General features: G+C 42.4%; 1 protein-coding gene across 1 annotated transcript in view; it reads right to left on the bottom strand.

The window, feature by feature from the left end:
* Positions 1 to 3,694: 3,694 nt before the first annotated feature.
* The window catches only part of dym (dymeclin), a 54,479-nt gene continuing 33,427 nt past the window's right edge, over positions 3,695 to 24,746 (bottom strand). Inside the window, exons 15-17 of the mRNA XM_084382475.1 lie at positions 17,585 to 17,767; positions 15,127 to 15,240; positions 3,695 to 6,880 (exon numbers count right to left, since the gene is read on the bottom strand). Coding sequence (XP_084238601.1) covers positions 6,731 to 6,880; positions 15,127 to 15,240; positions 17,585 to 17,767 — 447 coding nt within the window. The 3' untranslated portion in view covers positions 3,695 to 6,730. The remainder of the gene's footprint in view (positions 6,881 to 15,126; positions 15,241 to 17,584; positions 17,768 to 24,746) is intronic.

Here is a 24,746-nt window from a genome sequence, read left to right as displayed (position 1 = left end):
AAAACAAAAAGATGTATATTTATGCAACATAACACACTAGAGATGAGACAGGTTAATCCAGTGCAGTTGATTACAGACGATTAGAGATATAAATTTGAAAAACTGCTAAACTGATTAAACATATGGGCAAAATCTCACAGGTACCAGTTCAAAAGCCAGTACAGAGTTCTGTTTCTTGAGAGACGGAAACTGGAAGAGAAACACATCGCAGCCCACAGACTGAAATGAATCAATAAAAAGAAACACCTTAATACAATATTAATCACTTTTAATCGATCCAAACTTTCCAAATGGATCAAAGTCAGACTGATGCATTGTGAAGCAGAAGTGGGTTTTTTACACCCCTGCATACCCCCATCATGCATTTACGTACTTGTTAAAAATTTATATGTAGCCAGCCGTCACAAGAAAATTACTTTGAGGTGGCTGGCTGATAGAGGGAATTAATACACTGTACCAAAACCTTACATCAGAGTGAAAGAAGCTTTTATTCACATAATTTCTTTACCTGGACATCATGTTTTGTGTGTGAGGGTTTCTCATTAAAACATCTTTTTCAGCGTGGGATTCATCTCTATAAGCTACAGGGGTGACGGTCTTTACTTAACGGAGGACACGGTAGTCTATAGATTATTTTACATTCACAATCCTATAGTCTGGTTTTTGTTCAGGGACTCAATTTGTGACATTTTATCAAGAGTAGCTGCAGGCCTCAGTGACCCAGTTCTCTTTATAGGCCATTAGTGTGAAACAATTTTGAAGATCTGCATACGTGTAATTGGTCTACATACAAGAGAGCCGAGGCCGAACGGTGACGGGAATGTCAGTCAGTCTCTTCATTCAGCCGACACTTATGATGTAATTATGTGATTGCTTTTAAATGTGGTCCGGACGTTCACGGAAGCCTGAGAGAATGATATCAGTATTTTTGGTTAAACCAAACAGTCCCCTGGCTTCACCATCATGCCAAAATCTCTGCTCAAACACGTCACTACTTGAAACATTAAAATGTACCAGGCAGATTGCCAAGAAGCCTAATGAGAACATTCGTGCCCCCAGAGGATGAACCATTTGCATTTTGATCACTCTTTTTACAAGTGTTCCTGTTTTACATCGCCCACAGGCAAAAACGTCAACTTTGCAAAAATATACATAACATAGCCCCTTTTCTGTTCAAGATGTTCAAGAAAAAAATGTTAGTGTGTTGTTTTGGAAATGCTTGTGGGGCTTTTCTATTTTCATTATGTAACGTCCAGGGGTTCAAACTATGAGCTGAATGCTAATGCTAACATGACAATCATATTCATAGCAGGCAGAAGCTGTGTCCCAGTTCAGGGGCTGCATCCTTCGAAGGACGCATTTGAAGGCCAATAACGTCACAACGCCGTGCAAAGGCTTTTACTCATTTGAACATCCAACGCCAGATATGTTAGACTTTAAGGGGCCTTAAAACCTCCAAATTTTAACTTTTTTTAACCAGAGATACACCAGCCGCTTGCAGTACAGACTTCCTCCAAAATTAGGAGGAATAAAAAGAAAATCATTAAATCCTGTAGCGCAAACATTTGGGTATATATTCAGTCAAACTCTCTACTCGTATTTTAACTTTCGCGGGCCTGGGCGGAAGAAATCGTGACATAAGGGTAAGGGGTAAGGGTAATCTGTTGACGCAACCAGGAAATACTCTGAAGGCTAGACTGTCCCATTTAACAACGGTTGACGCGGCCTTCGAAGGTCCTTTGGAGGGACTCGCCTTCCGAAGGACTCGCCTTCGGAGGCCGCAAAGGCCGCGTCCTTCGAAGGATGCAGCCCCTGAATTGGGACACAGCTAGAATGTTTAGCATGTTCACCATCTTAGTTTGGCATCCTAACATTAGCACTAAACACTATGTGCAACTGGAGCAATTGATCCCACAGAGTGCTGCAGAGATGACATATTTTTGAAGGCTAACCTGGAAGTTAGCATCACCCTGTGGGTTTTTTCTATTGGATTTTTGGATTATTGCAGAAAATAAGCTCTTTGGCAAACACAAGTTAATGATACTTTAATGTTTTCTTCAGCAAAATAATCCTTTTAGATGAACCACCCACAATTTTTGAAGCATAAATGAAATCACCAGAATTAAAAGACCTAACGTTTGGCTAAGCTAACATCTTACTACACTGTACTATAGTGTGCTGTAATAATGAGTATGAGCAACTAAAGTCCACCTGTAAAGACAGACTCGTGAGTAGATGAGTCTCTCTGTTTGGTGTGATGACGTTTAATGTTCCTGACAACCTCTGCAGTCTCATCTATCCACTTGTTAGCAGCCACCTTCTTTTGAGACACGATAACGCTTTTTTTTTTTATTAAAAGGTGGAGTAGTTACTGACATGTTAATGCAAAAATACTAACTCATTTCCGGGTTTTACGACTCGCTGATGGTGCTAAAGTCTCCAAAAGATTCATCATCTGGGGACAATGAATCAAATTGCTAAAGCTGCTAAAAGAATGACCCATTACGTTTTCTCTTCGCAGAAGCTTCTTTCTGTCATGTTCCTCTTGCGATATGTTGAACAGCTTACTGTAAGTCAATGACAGATGACCTACAAAGAATGGGAGCAGAGTAATTTGATAACTCAAAAATAGAAAACAGCTCCAGCTTAAAATATAAACCTGAGATAAGCTACACTGGAGGTACGTGACTTTTAGTATTTTCTCAGGTGCTGTCACCTGTCACTTATGTAAGCTGGTATCTGGCAGACATCACATGTATTATTCAGTCTGTCTGTCTCCTCTTCATATCTGTCAATTTAGTTTTTTTTTTCCATTGATGGTCCAGCTTATTCAAATGATGTTTTCATTCCAGTAAAGATTTACTGGAAGGAATGACGGCGGGTGAAACTGAGTGTTATCTGTTTATGTTTATCTCTAACTCTCTGTGCTGTTCTCATGCTGTGAGCGAGCTTCCCCCATGCTGTGACCTAAACCTCAAACTGTTGAGCCTAACGACCTTTCATTGTCGTTCCCATTAATGAGTTCCATGTCACGAGGGGCAACGACTACAGAGCCACTTCAGTAAACTGGTCTCCACCGCCCTACTTTTTACATCACTCAGTTGATGCCGATACGGTTATAACCTCTGCGTCTGGAGCCACGCTGCGCTGGTAGACTGCGACGCAATCTCACCTAGACCTTGAGGTAAATGCACCAGTCTCTAATAAACTACCCATACCAGAATCCCCCGCTCCATCCATCTTCTGGCTGTCACCTGAAACGGGAACCCATTGTAAGGTGACCCCCACACCATGAAGGAACAAGGAGGGCCATGTCACCTCTCCTCAACCATCTGGCAACTACAATAATAGAGCTGGAAGCAGGTGAGGGAGAAAGAGAGCGTCCGTTTGGACGGTTTGTCCTCGGGCATGCCGTCTCACTGTAACCTACTGACGACCCCGTGTTGAAAATGGACCATTCTTTACATCAAATTGCATCCATTATATTGTCCTTGAGAATGAGAGAATTTCAGGCATGAAAATCAATACAATAGAGACGAAAAGCATGAAATTCTCTTGGGAAGTGGGAGCGCCATCGACACAGTGGGTGCCATTGTGCCATAAACTTTTCCCCCCCGAAGCGGTTTCATGCCTCAGTTTGTGCTGCCTCTGCAGCGATGACCACAACAGGCAACAATAAGAAATGACAGACACATACAGCGCTAATGTTTATTCATATTCTTTAAAGCAGATATAAACAGCATGTGACAGTTGGGTTTTTAAGCTGATTTTTCTTTTGTGTTGTTTGCTGTGGAGAGTAAGAAAGCACTGTAGCTGAAAGGAAGCACTGATGAAGCCCAAGAAGGAAAGAAAATAGCTTTATATTTATAAACTCTGCTCTAGTGGAGTTACCTCGACCTGCAAAAAATTCAGTGTCAATAACTTACAGATAACCTAAAACATTAAACATATAGATAGATGCTGTCTACAGTGATGGTTCCTGACCAGGGAGGTGTGACAAGATACATCTGGGGGGGTTTGAGATGATAAAGTAGGAATGATGAAAAGAAAAAAATGACTTTTCTGTAATTTCTTTTTTTTTTCTTACTTTATTACCTCCGGCAAGGAGATGTTCACCCATGTCCGTTATTTGTTGGTTGGTTTGTCAGCAGGATTACACAAAAACTACTGAACGTATTGCCACCAAACTCTACATGGAGGATGGGTCTCAGTCCAGAATAGACTTCATTAACTTTTGGTATGGTTCTTGAAAAAAGGATTGCAAGATAGGGGCTTCTGGTATCCGGTATATTTAGGTGGCTGATATCTATGAGCGAGTACAATTTAATGCAGATCTGGTGAGCTTAAATTAAGGGTGGTTTAAAATTTGGAGTGACACAGGGCTTGTTTGTATGCACTCTGCTGACTGCCTTTATAGTTTTACCACCAAAACCTTTTTCAGAAGAAACAATCGGACATCACTCTGGTGGGATTGCTTGCAACGAGTGAGAAAAAGATATCGCAATGCATCACTTCCGGGGAAACACTTTCTTGCCAAGACTTGGATGAGAAGATGGATAACACGCATTGGATGAAATGAAAATGTCATGCCACAATTATCCTGGCCAAAATAATTGCAATTTACGATATTATCATGATAATCATCAAAACATGCTTTAAACTTTTAACGTGGCTTAACATGGACTGTACGTTATCAAACATTGCAAGACATCTTCCCTTCGCCTTGTGAGGATATTCACGATAAGGATCCAGATAGTGGAAATCCACCACAATCAACCTATGAGTGTTTTTATTGTGATAAAACCCTAGATTATTTAATCTCTATACCACTCGCATGTCTCTACGCTACTAAAAAGGCTACCGCCAACAGCCTGTTAACTTAGCTTAGCATAAAGAAGAATAGGAAAAAAAGGACAGCTAGCCTAGCTATTTCCGAAGCTGAATAAATCGGCCTGCTAGGACTGCTAAAGCCGACTTAATAACACAAGATTATTCGTTTAAATTGATTAAGCAACAGAGACGTTCATTAAGGAGCTTTATTGGTGCTAAACTAAGATGTTGCTTCATATGTAAGAAACAGATAAGAGTGGTATTTTTCTTCTCATCTGGTCTGGTCAACAAGTTATACGTCCCAAAATGTCCATTTTACTTGCAGTTTTGTGTAGAGTTTGCTGTTTATAGAGACACATATTACTGGGCAGTATGAGAGTGAGGGCTAAGAGGGAACAGAGGTCAACATTTGTGAATTGCCGGCGGACACATAGTATTAAAAAGAAGAAGAAAAAAAACAAAACAGGAATGAAGCTTCACGGCCATGATATGAAAGCACTGCGTTGTCTTTCCAACATAATTCCCCCTTTATTACGTCCATGTTCTTCCATGAATAGTACAGTATTTCACTTCGCTTAATAACCATGAGACACTTTGGTGGCTTTTATTTCATGTTTTTATTTAAACTCCTATTTTCAAAGTAATATTCGCCACAAAATGACAGCTGTTGTCATATAATATGTCATAATATAAAGCCAGTTTCCCACCTGGGAAGAATCAAAGTATAGTACCACCGTTGTTCTGTCATTAGTAGTAGTCATTTCAGTACTACTACCATTTACATTGAGTGGGGCTGGATATATAAAAAAAACAATATAAATGAAAATAAATAATTTAATACAAAGTCTAGTTAAACATGCAAATAAAGTGACAAATCAAAGAGACAACTGTAATTATCCACAGTCGGACAGGAGGTTTAATGACTTGTCCTAGTTTAAGTACTTGCCTTGGGTTACCATCAGGAATAAAAGGGAAACGACAAAGACAGGGTAGAGTCAAATAAGTGGGCTGGAAGCAACAATGAAATCACATGAATCAAAGCGATGTGGACTGCTGATATTATCCAGGGACTGAAATTAAGCCTTAATTAAACTGTAATTCAATGTGGGTTATTGGAGGAAGCCACCAAGCAACGCTGGTGGACCCTGTGTTACTGCGAAACAGACGACTTTCTGTTGGTTCTCTTTCTCTGACCTGTTTTTTAAAGTTCTATCACAAAAAACAAATCTATTATACAAACCCAGCGTACGCAGAGAACAACCGTAGGTGAAAATAAAAATCTTATTTATGAGATTAATCAGACCTAAAACTCCATATTATATAAGTTATTCATGAAATGTATGCTGTGTCTTCCAAAACATGTGGCCTGGCTTGAAAACGATTTCTAAGCATTCGATGCAGCTGTAAATGAACGTTCACCAGAGCATGTGTAACACTAAGGTGCGCGTGTTTTTAATTGACCTTTTCTTTAAAAGCAAGAAAAACCGTAGGATTATCCGTCGCCAGTGTCCTGAGCTCCTCGCTAAAAATGCTTTACATACGAGATGCAACTCGGAACCAGGTGAAGCTGCTCAAATGTTAAATAGGTTATTCCCGACAGGACTGACTGTACATGAGTGGGTGCTACTGAGGAAACTGTTTACACATGAAGCTTCACAGTGTAGAAGCAGAGAAGTTATTGTGGTATGAGGGAAGAAAAGAGGTTGCGCTGCATAAAAAGAAAAACGGAAGAAACACCATTCTGTACAAGGTTGAGGCACTTTCAAAGCAGCGTGCACATACTATAAAGGGCAATGCGCACACACCCACCCAAACACAGACACACACACACACAGTCTTTTTTTTTTTTCTTCTCTATACTGAACGGAGATGAAGACACGCGCCGTCTGCAGCAGGTGTTTCAGCCAGAGTCCATGCTGAACAGCTCGATGCCGTGCGGGCTCCAGTGGAGGCCGACTCCAGAGTTGAAGACCAGCGACCAGACGTAGGGGATGAAGAAATCCTCCGGCTGGTCCTCCTCCACGTACTTGAACTTGAGCTCGGGGAACTTCTGTTCACGTGAAAAGAGAAAGAGAGATGTTGTCAGAATGTACAGGGGACAAAAGAAAGAGAACAAAACAAAGAAAAAATGTTGGCAGAAGCTGAAATGCAGAGGCCTTTTGCACAGCAGACATTTTAACTCATCAAACAGGTGTTGGGATTGATATAAAAGGAGCTCTGTGGAGCTTCTGTGTTGAGCTGGATGAAGTGCATAAAGTGACATCTTTTGGACTGTTGGGGAAAATCTACCCCGAGTCCTTCACAAAGAAATTCACAGTCCAGCAGCATTAAACAACTTAAATAAATTGTCCACAGGCTTGTATAGACAACCAAGAGAGACGGGGAAGGTCTCAGTTTTCAGTTTGACTTTTTGTGACGTCTGCAGCATCTCATTGAAATGAATGCGTCGGCTGCAGTTTTACACACAGGGATTGTTGGTCTGAACGCGGTCGAAGACATCAACACCGCCAAGACATCGCCTCCAACCACATGAGATATTTATAAAGTGCTGCGGCCAGTGGAGGGACGTCTCTCTGAGATGGACGGAGGTGCTGTTATACAGGTAGGTTAACTTGTTCAGGCCTCTCAGTAATCACTCTTCATCAGGTACAGTAGCTGGCTGGGAGATGTAATTCCATCTGTCTGCGAGGTAAAATTGCTTACAGCTGCCGGCAGGACAGGTATCACTCTGTGGTCAGACTACTGACCTCTTAAAGGGCCGGCTAATGTGCTAGTGTCACTTCCTGACCCCAGCAGGAGACTGGATATTGACAGCTTCTGTTCGGCGAATAAAGCAGACTGTCACTAGAAACTAGCCAGAGATAAATGAGAAAATAGTTCCAGGACGTCATTTGCCTGATCTCAGTACACAACAAGTAAAACCACAGAACCAAGAACAAAAGCATCAAACGGAAACCAAACATGAGCATGTAACTTTACAGAGAAGCCCGTCAGCCATTGTGACTTTGTTGTTTAAACCCGTGGAGAAGTGCTGAGTAACCTGATTAGTTGGTAATAGCCACTAGACCCTCAAGCTTCAGCTTGTCATGACATGGCTTGTTAATGGACAAAACAGTCACTGAGCTGGACAGAGAGAGGTTATCAAGTTTATACTGTTGGGCCTCAGTGTAGATGATGTCCGAAGCTAATCCACAGGCAATAAAGAGACATCACACAGACACGTGGCTGCGGACAGTACCATATTATGCATACTTACTAAATAATAAAAGCAGGAATCAGAGAATTTTGAACTTTTTTCAGACCAATTAATCAGCAAAATAATTGGTAATTGATGTAATAGCTGACTACTAATCGATTGATCGTTGCAGCTCTTTTGTCTATTAAATGCCAGAATGTAGCGAAACATAGCCATTATAAGATCCATTAGGGATGTCACAAAATACCAATATTGACGATAACCCTGACTCTTATAAATTAAATATTGCTATCATGCCAATAGTACACATATGATAATATCGTGTAAATAATACACCGCCTCTTAAATAAAAAAATAAACAAACAAAGCATCAAGTCGACTAATCATTTAAGCTCTCTGTACAAGCTATTGAGCTCCCCTCTGAAGTGTCTGCATGAATCTTTTTCCAGACCTGCTCGGAGCAAACACAAGCCCACCTAACAGCAGGTAGGTAGCAGCAGAAGAGCATCAATAATACAAGCACACCTCATTATATCCTCCTGTCTACACATGCAAGTATATGCACACACGCAGCCAGTAATCAGTCTGCGGTGAAAGACAGACGCTGAGGGCCTTTATGCGACGGTCCCAGTCCGGTCTATTGAGTCCCGGCTGGCTCTATTCACAACCACACTATCGGTATCATAATGACACAGACAGAGGGGCTACGGGGTCACAGGCCATATGCCAGGCTACTGAGGCTAGACCACACACACCAGCGCCATTGTGATGGCTAGACACAATGCAGGAGCTGTATTATCTGCCTGGTATTTGTGTGTAGGTGACTGTCTCGTAGACAAGCTGACCAACTCATAAAATGTTCATATGACACTGATAGAGACAGTTACTCAACCCTGGCTCACTCTTACTCGCTAGAAACGATGATGTAGTGTATTTTTTATTTTTTATTTTGCATTTTTAAGATGAGATGATTTAGTTTTTATTTAGGAGCACAAACAAACCAAAACAGGAGGCTGTGGAGCTGATTAATGTCCTGCCACAATCATCATGATTAACGAAACATACTCCGCTATGCTAATTATGTCATTGAGATAATTAAAGCATTAATCAGCGAGCAAATACTGCTATGTCAACATATGTGGCATTATGATTAAGGAATTAAAAGTTTCCCCTCATTAATTTGCAAATATATGGACAAGTGCTCCAAAAACTAATCAGATCTTCTACATGAGGAACATGTGGTGCAAGCAGTGAGTGTCATGTAATGTTTTAAAGTTATTGTTTTCATAAGAACACGTCTATAGACAGACATAAGCCACTGAGGCCATATAGTGTCGCACATTTACAGGTTTCCATAGAGGCAGCGCACTAAAAAGAACAATATTTTCAGTTTATGTTCTCCGTCAAACAGCGACTAGATTGCGACCGAATATGAGGAGCGCTTCATCATGACCTCCGAATGCAGCGTTCACGGTTTACAGGAGGAATTGAAACAATTCACAACTCAACTCTGAGCACACAAACGGTCTTTTCTCAGCCGCTGTCGCTTATGTGTGAATGCTTGTGCTTTTGTGAATAAGAGTATGTGTGGCCACCATCGACAGTAAAGACAGAGCATTTCATTTTCCTTTAAAATCAAGTATCTACTTCTCCCAGGCCTCTCCGGTTTATTGGGTCATCGAAAGGTTAATGTTGTAAAACCAAGAAACAAATTTGTTCCAACAACTAAAAACAATCAAAACTGATGCTGATACTGACGCTATGAAACACCACTGTCATTATGTCTTCTGAAAATATAGGCACTTCATAAAAACGTTTACTTTCCAATAATAAGACCATTGATGCAAAGAAAACCCTATTTAATAAAACAAAAAAAGACTGACTTTGTCTTCTTGCCAATAGATAGCTGAGAAGAATGATAGCACTCTCATGTCTGTTGAATATGAAGCTATAGCCAGCAGCTAATTAGCTTAGCTTGGCAAATAGACCAGGGATAGAGGGAAACAGCTAGCCAGGCTCTGTCCAAAGGTGACAAAATCTGCCAACCAGCACCTCAAAAGCTCATAAATTAACGTGATGAACCTCCAAGCTCAGAGTCGAGCACATAAATCCTCATAAAACCACAAATGGCCATTTAAACAGTTTAAAGGAGACATATTATGCTAATTTGCAGGTTCATAATTTTATTCTGGGCTCCTACTAGAGTAGGTTTACATGCTTTAGTGCCTTAAAGGCCCCTCCGCCTACCCAGTCTCCTCTGATTGGTCAGCTCACAGACGCCTGACCCAGGACAGCTGACAACAACAGAGCAGCTGTGCTAAATCAATTATTACATGTCAAACTAGCTGCTAGGTATAAATTATGCAAATGTGAAACATGTTGACGTAGTGTGATGTCACAAAGTCACAGAATTAAAGGAAAGACTACTGACAAGGAGTTTTCTGTGGGAGAGAGGAGCTTCTGTTGGTGCGGACTTTGACCTTTTTAACTTTCAAGGTATTTCACATGCACAAGAACCTAAAGATGAAAACGTTTAACAGGTTTTCTTCAAATATTCTATCTGCTACATTTACAGGCTTTATGTTAAGCTATGCTAACCGTCTCCTTTAGTGTCTAGATATGCGTGGTTTGATCCAACCTAAGCAAAAGTGGTTGATAAATGTATTTCCCAAAATGTCAAACTATTCCTTAAATGATAAATGAGCCGTTAGTGTGGTGTCACATCAGTAAAGCTGGCAGTAGATAATCTCACAGACTGTCAAGAGACTAAAAAGTAAGTGAAAACGATGCACCCAGCGCCACTAAACAAACATCTTGTATCCAGCTGAGAGTTCGACGAGTGCCTGCTGGAGAAGAAAATGATGAACCTAAACGACACTCCCCGGAGCACGTCTGACCGTTTTCACTAGATACTGAGCACAAAATGAGAAAAAAGATAAATGATCCTCGAATCACAATGGCCAACATTTTTCCTCCTTCTTCTATATTAGAAAGAACCACCAAGGGATTTGGTGCTGCGGGAAGTCTTGGATATCACGACATGCCTCACAGCGAAAATTTCCTTTCTGCGCTTAAGTGCTTTCTGGGAAAAGTCAGAGCATCTCCGGCCTGCCACATCCCCTCCCTAATATTATCTCCATCCCTTATGCTGTCTATACTGTGGCTTCCTCTCTGTACATATCTCCTCCGGCTTTCTGCTTTCCCTCCTCCCTCTCCTCTGTTTTTGTTCTCGGTCTGGCAGCTGTCTGGACCCACTTGGCCCAGGCTCATATCAGTTAGTTATGGGTCCTGGCGGGTCAAGCCCTCGCCCCTGAACACAGACTGACTGGCTGGCCTCATATCTTCACTCAGGACTCTGTGTTCCCGTCCCTCCTCTGCACGCTGCTGTGCTGTCAGAGCTCGGCCAGACAGAGAAGAATGCGGCTAGGGAGCAAGTACTAGCTGACTACACACACAGTCACACACATACACGAGCGCCGAAAGGTTACATTTGATCAAATTCTGAACATACTCTGTAATTCAAAATACTGAATCACTGTAAACAAAGTGTTCACAATAGTCATCCGCTTGTAACAACTACTTGTGATTTCAGGCCATGTTTCACACAATGGTGATACAGAAAATCCAGCCTAATAATAATAATAATAATAACGTGAGAATGAGCTTCACTGACTGATTTGTTATGCTTAAACAAACTGTCTTTAATGACAACACAATTTTCATGCTGTTTTACTTTGAAGCTAGAAAGGTGGCAGGGTCCGCCAAACATGAAGAAACAGTGTTCTGGCGACCTTATTTTCCCGTGTGACGTCTTTTTTATTAAATTATGGAAAAGATAAATATTTCTGAGTTTGTATTATTACCTCATTAAAACTGTCTAAATTAAAATTCTGAGTTTGAACTTCTCCAAAACTACATAATGCCACTTTAACATCTGGTTAACAGAGGTACAAGATGCCAGTAACTTGGTCGTTACGGTTAAATAATCTTAAAAAACATTCTGAAGTAGCTTCATCGTGGACTGAATTGGTCTGACGAGGCTTCAGAGTGAGAAAAAGCATCCACCCTGTGTTGTCAATGTGTGGGAAAGTAGTGCTGACCTGCCATCAGACCTCCAAAGGCCCAGGTACTGAGTAACAGCTGCTAAGTCCCACACCCACCCACCCCCTCTGTCCGGTCCTGAGGAGCCAGTAAGTCTGTAGGCTATCACTGCTCAATAAGGCAGATTTCAGCTGGTCAGGCTAAACAACACATTCCACAGGCACTGCCCATGAGAGCCACTCAGCCTCACACACCCTGAAACAACACACACACAAAGAATGAGAAAGAGACGGTTGAGTGACGAGGCACCGACGATCGCCCCTGGGGTATTTACCACCTTCTTTTAACCCTTTCTTTCAGTTGGTGGCCTCATTTGCATGTCCACGTCTTTGTCCGCATGCTTTTAAAGTCCTTTAAGTAAACAGGCTTTTTGTAGACTTCTATCGACAACGTCCCCCAAAACTGTTTGGTCAGTTGAATCTACATAAAATTATTTACTTTACAACGGTCAACTCCACCCGACTAACCGATTTTAAGGCGGTGAATTTAAGCTGTGTCCACACTAAGACAATATGACACTGTGACAATACAGTCGACAGTTGAGAATGACTTGAGTCCACACTTTAAAACTTTGCTGTCCATGCTGAAATGCTGGCAGGAAAATTGCTAAATGTCCTCTTTCTTATCCCTGTATCGACAGATGTCCATAATAGCCATCATATAGTGAGGAAACAAAGGCTTCACGCAAAGCTACTTCAACCAATAAACACATCTTTTTCTCTCTGTTTCAGCCTCTCTGTCCAGATTTAAAATGCTGTTTCTCGCCCAAAACTATCATCAGAGTGTATAAATCTTAAAATGCTGACTTGCTGATTCTACAAGGGAGACAGAGCTTTTTGCACACTGATGACATAAGCTGCCGAGCGAAGTCTGTGTGGCAGTAAAGTTTAGAGGGACTCGGTGTCACCTCTAACTTCCTTTGCGATCGATCATTTTAAATGTTAATATAACCGAACACAAAGCACAGCTGTTGTCATTAACCTGTGTGACTTCATCGTGGCAGCGCAGCGGCTTGGGATTGATTGCTGGTAAACAGGTAGTGTTTATGAGCAGCGATTATATCACTGTTTCACACTTGTTAGAACGTCTGAAAAGAGAAATAGAAGAAAGATGCAAATGAGAACGACTACATTGTTGTTGTGAGCGGCGGAGTGTCTAGTTACAGTCGGCTGTGTGGCAGCGAGTTAAGACAATTTTCTGTCGTCTCCTTTTTCTTCAGATTTAGCCATCTTAAGCCATGGTTTCAGAAATTCAAATTTCAATATAGCACTTGTAAAATTAACAATGTACTGGCTTTTACAGTATTCACCAACATGTACTATACTACGATTTACTCTGAGACTTAGCAGAGGACAGAAAGACTATAAACCAAGCTGGATAACATGCTCAGACTCTCTTGTGTTTGTTTTTAAATAGGATGAAAAATCCCTACAGCTCTTTCTTGTCAGCCCTCTCCGTGCGCACACAACCGACTGAGACACCAATACTCCTTCCAAGAGCTTTTACTGAGTAATTACCAACTTATCGATGATTCCACACAACATTAATCCAATCTATGGATTTTTTAGCATTGGGAGCTGAATGGCAGAATGAGCTCATAAGATGAGGGGAAGCGCGAGGTGGAGAGACAGCTGTTTGTTTGAGCGATGGTACCAATGAGGCGGCGGGGACTTCTCCCCGAGGAGACATTGCCCAGATACTCTCTTTGCTTCATGTCACACAGTAGAGCTGGAAAGCACTCAGATGGTGGAGGGTCGATGTGGGACTCAACGGCACTTTTGTACGGAAAACAAAGCCTGGCACACTTGGGCGCACATTCATTGACTAGGGATTATTTTCATGATTGATTGTTCTGCAGATTACTTTCACAAGTAAACATTTAGTCTATGAAATGTCAAAAATTCACAATTTCTTTGAGCCATCTTTAAATTGCTTCTTTTGTCTAACTAACAGTCCAAACCAAAATACTCGCAAGCAAATGTTCGACATTTTTGCTAGACAAATGACGCAAAACGATTAATCAATTATCACAATAGTTGTCTATTAATTCACACAAATGGTCATCTGCAAACACACACAGACACTCAAACGCCACATTCAAACATTTGCCTGCATGAGCGTGTGCTACAGGTGCAGCGGCCTCGCTGAAGGACATGGCAGGGTTACGCACACGGCTCCATGTGTAATTCTACATCTCTACGGTCGATGGCTACATTAACGCTCGGAGGTGCCGAGACAGAAAGAGCACATGGACCCGTGACCGCGCACCATCCCTCTTCCACATCGGCAAGCGAGACAAATGCCTCGCAGCCAGCCGCCAAGTATAGAACATGAAACACATGATGAAACATGCAATTAAGAGCTTCTGCGCTGGTGAGGAGCGGAGTGGGGAGACCGCTGGTTACATATTTCCTCCCTGATTAATGGAGGAGCACTGGGAAGGGCGGGGGTTAGCGAACCCGCCAGGAGTGTTGGGAGTGTTGGGTAACGAGGAGCGGTGGCAGATTTATGTCCACCCTCAACCCCCCCCTCCACACCGATCTTATGTGCCCATGACAAAGTGCCCCCTAGTCCCCCATCCCATCTCCTTGAAATGTCATTACATGTTCGCATGTAGCAGGCCAGCAGATATGGAATGAAGATGGGCATTAATGCTAATGAGAACTGGGCTTTAGCCTTTTGTCTCATGTCCCAATGGCTCTTTCCATCTATCCCTCACCCCAGTCCACATCCTTACCCCATACCTCTCCCACTCTCACCTGTCCAGACAAACTAATTCTCTGTGCTTCACCTCCCCAGAACCAATCCACCAAACCCTCGCAGCCTTTGAAAACACACTGTACCCTCAGTACGAGCGCCTTGATGTCCAATATGTACCAATTCTTTTATCTTCAGCCAGTCTCATATTTCATTATTCCTTGTCTCTGTACTCTCCATCTGTCCCCTTACTGTCTGTGTGTGTGTGTGTGTGTGTGTGTGTGAGAGAGAGACAGATTTACCTTCAGTCTGTCTGTGGGCAGTGCCTGGGCTCCTTTCATGATGACCTCCTGAACCCTCTCAACTGACAGGTCACTTCCAGCCTGCTCCAGACGCTGACTGAAGAAGCCGATCACCTAGAAGTCACAGGAGAGGAGACAGCCAATCACAATACAGAACCCAAATTTGACAAAAATACATTTGGTGTAATAGAGATGATTTGTATTGCAAACATCGGTTGGTTTGTGGTTTTAGACCAAATCAAAATCTATGGAAATATGCTAACATGGTTTCTTGCCATAAGTCAGATGAGACGATAGAGCTCATATCAGCCAGGAGACAGTTAGCGTAGCTTAGCATAAAGACTCAGAGAAACATCTAGCATGGCTCACTTCAAAGTAGGGCTGCAACTAAAGATTCATTTTATAATTGATTAATTCTCAGAGCCAGAAGTGACGTCTTCAAATTGCTTATTTTGTCGAACCAACCATCCAAAACCCAAAGACTCTTTCTCTTACTATCATGAATGACAGAAAATCTTTATATCTAAGAAGCTGGAACCAGCAAATGTTTGACATTTTCACTAGATGACTGAATTTCTCTATCAAGTTAAATCTAAATGCGTTTTGTATGTTTTTATTTATTAGTTACATTTCAATTAACAGTTATCTCATATTTAGCATCATATCATACAGTTTATTTTAAAATAAAGCTCAAACATATCAAAAAATGTTGGTTATGTTCTGTGTTTCTGTAGGAAAACAAAGAATATTGGCAGATATACATGATATGGTGTATTGTTATATCGCTACCATCCTTGTGTGAATATCAGTACTGGGCTGAATAAAAAAAAAGCAAAATCCAGGATCGGTTGGGGCTCTAGTCTTAATCTTTTACCATTAAATCCTGTTCCTCTTTCTAAATACACAGGATCTCATGTCGCCTTGATCTCACTGAGGTTTGATACCAACTCCCAGTTCTGTCATGAAGCTCTTTGACTCTTCTAATCCCGCTGTTTGGAGCCGTCACAATGATATTGCAGCAGCCACACCCTATATGATGACACTGGCTGCAATGTGGAGATCAAAGTTTGAGCAAAGTGGCAACATGCTGCATATAGAAGGCTCCATTCTGTAAACAATAACACTGGTGAATGTTACAACCTGTTCACAACGTGACAGGTTGTCGACAGAAAACAAGACTGTTTGTTTAATCTACGTTTTACATCGACAGCCACCTACACGTACTCGTGTGATCTGTAAGTTCCTCCGAAAAGGCGTCAAAAACAGTGTTAAACATACAATAGTTCATAGACAATTCATATTACACGAAGCAACTGTTTGAGAATCTTCAAATATGTGGATAAAAAGTTGATAAAATGGCTATAAAACTGTTTGAATTTTGCTTTGAGAGAGTGCACAGATTCAAAATCCTACCAACATAGGCTCGGCTCATGTGCCTGTAGGCTGCAGATACAGAAAGTACATACATACAGTATTTCAATTACAAATTCACCATCGGGTTTGAGCGTGTTTCGTCCCACTTAAAAGAAGCACTTCACTGGAGCTCAAATTATCTGATGCCTTCTGGGTTTAAGCCCAAACAAGAGATCAAGGAAAGCTGCGTTTCCACTGCTGCGCTGAGGTTCTTCCCCGGAGAAATGTTTGATATTTGATAATTAAAAAACTCTAGGTATTACTGATTCTTTTTAATGCTCTCTTTTTGTCAAACCAACAGTGAAAAACGCATCTACGGGCAATGTTTTCTCTGTAGCGCGTTCTGCGCTTCGAGAATTCAAACACGCCACTGCCTGCATGAGCCCTGTGTTAGTATGTGTGTGTGTGTCTGCATCTATCTAATACTAATCTCTTCATTAACTCTGAAGGCCTCCCATATGGGGTTAATTTAGAGGAGCAAAGCAGCCCCTCATCCTGAATCTCATGCTCACACACATGGATTTGCGAGCACAGGGAAGGCTTCGGAGGATAGCCTTAGGGAGACTGACTTAACCGAGGGATTCTAGATAGCATGCTTCCCTCATACTTATGGATAACAGCAAAGCCCATGGCAATGTATGCAGCAACCCCCATCCATCGCACGTACACACCCGTGCACACCAAGGCTTCCCTTCCTCCTCTACACGACTGAAACAGCGATGAATGACAGCCCTCTCTCACTGTGTTCCTTCCTCACCCATACACCAAACACTCTCAATGAATATTTGACACAGAGCCTCTTGACACAAGGGGACTGATTAATTCATCAATACTACTTAAGCTCACAGAGCTCTCAGCATGCGTCACGACAGTCCAACTGCATGCTATGTTAACGATGCAGTTCGGGGGAAAATCTGTTTGGGGAAGACCTTCATGTATGGAATAATCAGAACAAATCAGACACAAGTGTGTAGGGAGAGTGCTCCGAGATTCAAGGTTCTCTTCATTAACTTCTGGTATTTGGGTGGAAAAGAGGCAGACTAACCGTGTCGAGGTTCTGCATGATGTCCTGGAAGGACGGGTGCGTCCTGAACTGCTCAAAGAGCTCCCTCTTGTAGAGCAGCGCGTACACCAGGTTGGGGTTGTGGTGGAGTGAGTTGCTCAAGCAGGAGTTGATGATTTCCAGCATCATGCGGATCACCTCCTCAATCACATTCAGGTCCTGGGCCTGGGGGAGAGGGAGGATGCAAAGGTTAATTGGTTTCCCACTACACTGGTTTCACTTATAATGGTGTATTTAAATGATTGGTTCCTGATAGATTGATCAGCAGGGGGGAACAGAGAGGTGGAAGGAAAAAGAGGAGGAAGAAAGGAAGGAAGGAAGGAAGGAGGAATGAAAGATGTTACTAAGTTGTCAGCCAACGTCTTAGCGAGGGTCAGATAGGCGACCTTGTAAGGCACAGATCAGGTCACGTCACAGCGTGTTTCCTCCCGGGGCAAAGACAACTGTCGCTGGTGACAGGTGACAGTATGGGAGGAGAGGGTTGTGGGAACGAGGGAAGGGAAGACGAAGGGGGTTGAGGGGTTTTAAAAGTTCTTCAAACAAAGTAGGCTTGCCGCAAATAAAAGTACAAGGCAATTCATTTAATAAATAAAGATATCAAGCAGAGAAAACAATGCATCACAAAGGTATCAAAAGCAGTCCGTATTAGAGCCCGACAGATATATCGTTTGGCCGATATTGGCCCATCTCTACACATGTAGAGGTCTTTAAAGGCCTCTGGAAAACCTACTAGAACCTGACTTTCTAGTCTTTCTTGGGTCCCTGGTCGTCTCGATATTGGGTACCAAGAGGACCCTTGAGGACCTCTAAACAGATCGACAAACCATCAACCTTTGTACTGCCAAGTCCATCTAGAAATAGGTAACCTACAGCCTCTGTATTACTTCTTTGAGGTGACTTGAGAACATCACTCTTAAATCGAATCGGACCATCTACTCTATTGGGAGAACAGAGATTCTATCACACATTTCTCTCAACTGTGCTGACAACAATGTGACTGCAAACACAGACAGACAGACAGACGCCATCGTGACGAGATAACGTCCCGTATGGCATGCTTCATGGTGGCACAGAAAGGAAATGGCACAGAGACTGTGGGAAAATGAATAATCTTTAAAGAGATAAAAAAACAAAAAAAAACAAAACAGGAAGCAATGAATTGGTGAATACAGTACAAGAGAAGACATATGATTTCCCGTGGTGTGACAAGTGTGAAGCAGAGCTCTGCAAAAATCTATCATGCACTGATGGTATTATAGATAAGATCCCTAGTTTCCAAAACAATCTAAAAATAAAAAATAAATAAATAGAGCACGCTTCACCTCACTGATTACAAACAAAATGGTCGCACCGTGTAATGTTTTTCATTTGCCAGAAAGCGAAACAAAAACTGACTGGCTTACAATTTTGTCTTATTTATTACAAGGGTACCCGAAAAATTGTACCATTAGCTGCTTAGACGCTCATTTTCCTTTGAGAAAATGTGTGTGCTCTGTAAACAGTGCATCTACTGTAAGTTGGGCAGAACAGAGCGAAAAGACCGACAACCGCTAAGGAGAAGCTGAGACAAAAATGAAGACTAAGAGAACGCGGGAGTCAAGAACATTCAAAGCTGCTTAGCTTAATGCGATGGCGTACTAATGAAATAAGTCCAGTGGTAGAATGACCACACTGTAAACATACACGGGAAAACTCTCTAACCTGTTTCAGTGCTGATCCTGCGTGTGCATGACTAGCAGGAATAGCATGGCCGAGTCACAGTGGAAAGATGGATGCCTGTCAGTAAAAGTGATACTGTATATAGACTGAAATCCATTTTGAGTTTACAGAAACTTTCTACTTTTTTTTTTACTTGTACTAGGACATTCTAGCGTTGAAGAATACATTTGTAATGGCTTCATTGTTTCTAAATTACCATTAATTTCTGGGCTGACAGAGATACAGATTATTAATCAAGGAGACCGATAACCTATATTTCAGAGCTGGGAATTACATCATACATCGTATCCGAGTTGTCTGCATTCCAATACAACAAGTTGGGATGCCCGTTCTAGCCAGGTTCGCCATTGTTAGTCGTTACCTTACTGCCAATAGTACCCGATCCTATAATCAGCCCACACACCACACTGGCTGATGTATCTAAAAACTGATGCTTTCAGTGGCAGCTCAGGTTGGACGTCAATCCAAAACATCAGTATTTATCGACCTGAGTATGAGTCTACACAATCGACTCTATTTCTGCAGCAATTTACATTTTGTTGCTTTAACCAATTAAGTAATAAATAATAAAAAAAAACACGTTGTCAGAGTGAATGGGCATTACATATCACATCAGCATACATTTCGACTTGTCACTGCAGGAAAAGCACAGGTGTTACTAATAATATTAATGAAGGCTCTGTTCTATTCAGTGTTCCAGTAAGCCATGACAGTGTGACAGGCTGTGTACTATCGATCGTGGTGTGACAGCAGCTTAGGGGAGGGAGTGAATACCAATCAAGGACTGGGACATTAAAAAGATAACACTGGGACACTTTCCAAGTGCAGAAAAATAAGAAAAACTGCACGACCGCATCATCGGAACAGCTGTCGGATTGTGTGAGCGATAAATCTTTAAAAGCTGAATTGAGCAGTTCAGCCAGTTGGTCCGAAAGCTTCAATCCCCATCTTTTCTTTACAGGAAGCCTCGCCTTAGACAGTACTCATCAGCAACTTCCTCTGGGGGTTACGTTCTGACTCGTTTCAGGCTTGAAATGAGAAAAGTGTATTCTCCTGGAAGTATTGAAATTCCTTTAAAATACATTAGAATAAGGTGCTGAGCAAGCCCGTTTAATCTTTAATGTATGGATGGATAAATCAGTAGAGCTTTATGATAAAAACGCTGGTTTCCTCTGCAGTAGAAAGTGTAATAACGAACATTCCTTATCGAGGAAGGGTTAATTTTGATGACGAACATCATTGTTCTGATGATGACCTGTTTTGACCAAGAATTTCCTAATACCAGCTAAGACCAGACTCAAAACAGCAGCTCAGCAAGGCTGCTACGGCAAGCTGATTGGAAGCTGAGATTCCTCTTCCAATCTGGGCTAACCATCTGTACGAGAACTGCATGTGGTAGCATTTTATATTCCATCTTCGCTGCCCTGCTTCGGGAACAAGTCCTTATCTTATAAATAACTTTGCTTGCTGTGTGGCCTTTTTTTTTTTGCAGAGCCACACATAAGCACATGAACACACAGCCTGAAAGCGGGCAGATGGATTAGGATGATTGTAAATAACTGCATTGTGGTGCGGGCTGACCATGAATCAGATGCAATAATGCATTACATTGATTTAGCGGATGAAGGTGTGCGCCGGCGTGGAGCTTTAACAGGCAGATCTGAAGCAGGAGGTAGAAGGCAGGAGAGCCCAGCTATAATGAGGATTGATTGTGCGTCTGGAAGCAGAGGTGGCTCTCGGGGCTCGACTCCACTGCCTGGCTAGACCTGCTCCACTCTGCTCTTCTGTGGCAGGCCATAATTAGACGGAAAGCAGGGACAGATATGGGAGAGAACTGAGTAGGAGGCAGAAGAAGGAAGACAGTGGCAAAAATGGAAGAAGAAGAAGCGAAGAGGAGGGGGGGGTTATTGATGGAGAAAGTGAGTGCGATGAAAAGGAGGAGAGGAAGGCAGAGTAGGAGTGAGGGATGCCTACTAGTGTGTTTGTTCTCTAGCTCTGCACCCAGCTTAATGAGATTAGCCTGGCAGGGAAAAAATGCCACACTAGGGAATTCAGGTCACATGAAAATAGGCTAGCTAGACGTCTGCCTGGCCCTGTGTGTATGTTTGTCAAGTGGATGAGATTAAGAGGTCCATGGTCTACTTGAAACCCAGACAGGATTTAAATATATTGGCTCCTCCTCTGCAGCCTCCCACCTCCCCGCTCTGCTCTTTTGCACTTGTTTTCCCCAAAAATGTATCAACTAGACCACCACTAAGCACCTGACATGTGTTTTTATGACCGCATGAAACCATTACAGCCTTTGCTTTTCTCTCTCTAGCTCCCCTTCCTCATTTTTTCCTTCCCTCCCCTCCTCTTTTGTGCTATTTTCCAGCCTCCTGCATTGTCATTTAGTCACAGCCGATCACGCCGCTATTTAATGTCTTCTCTCCACCCAGGAAAACACAGGCCTCAGACATAAGCTATATCATTAGTCTCAACGATCCGACCCCCATTTTACTTGTTTCACCATTTACACAAACCTTACAGGAAGCCCGAGTATGTGTGTGTGTGCCTTCGTAAGCTGCTAATACTTCAACACGCTGGGCACAAATGTGTTATGTCTGCAGGTATGTTTGACCTTTGCTATCTGTCTGACAAGGAAAATTATAGTTTACAGATGCAATCAGTGACTGGGAAGGACAGTGCCTGTGTGTGTTTGTGCGTCTAGCCGTCCTATCGTGCATGTTTTTATGCAGTGTCTGTGCGTGTGGACAGGGTGTTTAGAGCCACAGACATGTAAATCCCTGTAAAGTAAGAGCTGGCATCATTAAACCAATAGCTTAGTGATTCCCTGGCCGGCCCCCTCCGCTCACTGCAGGCTGTTGCAGGGCAGACAAACCAGACATATTAAGAAAGAGCACTGACAAAGGCAAGGGCATGGAGATAAACAGAGGGATACACAGAAAGAGGCAAAATCCACGCCTCAGAGACAGCTTGATCTGCTTTTTCAATGTCAGAATACGAAAAATATTCAATGAAAAAAGAAGGAGTATTAGCATTTTGAGCCCTAGCAACAAAGGGAAAAGAGGGAAGGTTTAAATAAGAAATAAGAGAAGAAGAACACACCACGTGGACAGCCAAAGAGGGTCGGACTGGCTGAGCAGCAGCAGCCTGCCATGTCTTTTGGGAGTTTTTTAAATGGGTCATTGTCTGACCTGCATTATGGTACCATGGCCATGTCATAATCACACCATTTTGTAGAGCATTGTGCCCAGGTCAGCCTCTTATTACCCCATAGCCTCACAAAACATCCTTTGTTGAGCACACACTCACACACAGAATGAGGCAAAAGACAGTGTTTGCTCACAGAGCTACAGCACCAACACCAACAATATAGTCTGGATCTGTTTAGGAAAGACTGCATCACTGTCTGTGCTGAGGGGAAGTCCGGCATATTTGCAGACAGACACCTTATTATGAGTATACAAGCGCACTACCGCTTGGCGACTACTTAAGCACTAACAGCAGGGGGGCTGGGGGGGCAAATGAACAGCAGTGATGTTGCCGATGACGCGAGCAATGATGATAAAAAATATGACGCCAACAGCTGCAACTGCACTCTGGCAGATAGGTGGGCAGCGCTAATTGATCCGCTGCTAGCTGTGCTTTGTTGTGCTGCGCCTCGATCAGGAAGAGACCGGGGCGCAGCGGGGCTGCTCTAATTACCATTTGGAAGCAGACAATCATTAGGACCCCGGAGCACCTGCTGCCTGCAAGGGGTGGCACTCCTACTGCCCGAGCATAAACACAGAGAGAGTAAGAGAGGCAGAGGGAGGATGAGAGGCTGACAGATATACAGAGAGACAGGCTAACAAGTAACAACCAGGCTGTGCGTCATCTTCACCACACAGGTGAGGACAGAAGAGACGAAAAGGGGGGTCAGTGAGTAAGTCAACTCCCAGCAGGATACTGACTTAATGAGAGGAACACAAGGAGGCAGACTCGACATGATGAACTACATAAAGAGTGGCATCAGTCCACGATGTTACTTTGTAAAGCTTTACATCATTATAGAAGATTAATCAGTGTGAACTTCTTTTTAAGACCACCAAAGACTTTGCTATTTGAACCCTGAGATCATTTAGTTTCGGAAAACAGTGTCACCCACGTTAGCTTCCTGATCGGGTCTTTTCCGTCAGATGATGATGATTTGTCACACCCCAAGCACGTTGCAGAACAAAAAAAAAGACATCAGCCTTGACTACCAGTCGTAATCCAACATAACGCATCACAGACGTCCCTCACCTTGTTGTCTACTCTTGCATCTTTTGTACAGTTAAATTCTGCTATTATTCACGCAATTTATGGCAATTTCCATATCCAGCGGAGCTCTCAGCCCTACGTGGTGCACCAGTTTTGGGCGAGGTCAGTAAGAACCAGTGCCTGGTGGGAAAAACCCAGCACAGCAGTTTGTATGTGGAAAGGGGCCTGCATTTTTTCCACACAGCACAAATATCGTGACCACAGCCTTAGAAACAGCAAGGTATATCTGATGAAAGCCTGAGAAACAGCGACAAGTGAATACAACATTAATTCCTTCAAATCAAAAAGAATGGCTTTGTTGAGAACTGAAGCTGTATTTCAGTTTTTGTTGCAGCTGTGGGGGCCTAAAATGTTGAAATAAAATAAAAAATATTTGATTTATATTTGATTTTGATGTGCTGATATAAAAGAGTGTATACAATGCTTGTTGGCAGGCCGCTGCTCACTACATCACTTAACAAACTATCTCCAGAACACGAGCCAAAATCTTCAAGGCAAAAAAGTTAAAGGTTTGACACGGTATGAAACCGAGAAAAGTAAAACGTAAAGGTGCTTTCTACGCTCCTCATTTCCCCATCTTTCCCCTCTGGGTATTTCCACATGAAATGACAAGAAGCTCTGTGTCGTGTGTGCTCTGTAACCTCTGATTTCGGGGGAAAGCGGTGTGATAATATACATCAGTCTTGTGGGGTGATTGGTTCTACATCAAAAGACTACAAGAAACGTGACAGGATAATGTTACATTCACATTTCAATCAATCAGTTCCTACTTTTAGGTAAACCATGTAGGAAGACAGACACTGTCTCCATCAGCACCATGGAATTAGATGTAATGGACATGGAGGAAGGTCAGCAGAAGGCCAGACGATGAAACTGCCATATTTTACAATCTCGGAGACGGAAAAGTTTGAGTTGAAACTACATGAAATTCCCATTTGTGATTGAGCCATGTGCAAGCTGAAGTGAACATAGTCATTTCATATAAAATATGTATAGGTGAGAAAGATCAAGAGAGGATGGAAAAGTATGGGAAAAGGCAGCTGGAAGTGAGAGTTATTTGAGATAAATACATTTCCAAAAGTCATTTTCCAGCAAGGGCCAAACTTCATCCCTCATTCAC

This window comes from Pagrus pagrus, assembly GCF_965226575.1.
Source record: "Pagrus pagrus genome assembly, chromosome: 19".
Taxonomy (NCBI): domain Eukaryota; kingdom Metazoa; phylum Chordata; class Actinopteri; order Spariformes; family Sparidae; genus Pagrus; species Pagrus pagrus.
Note: the sequence above shows the minus strand (reverse complement) of the source record. Positions and strands in the feature narration are given on the sequence as shown.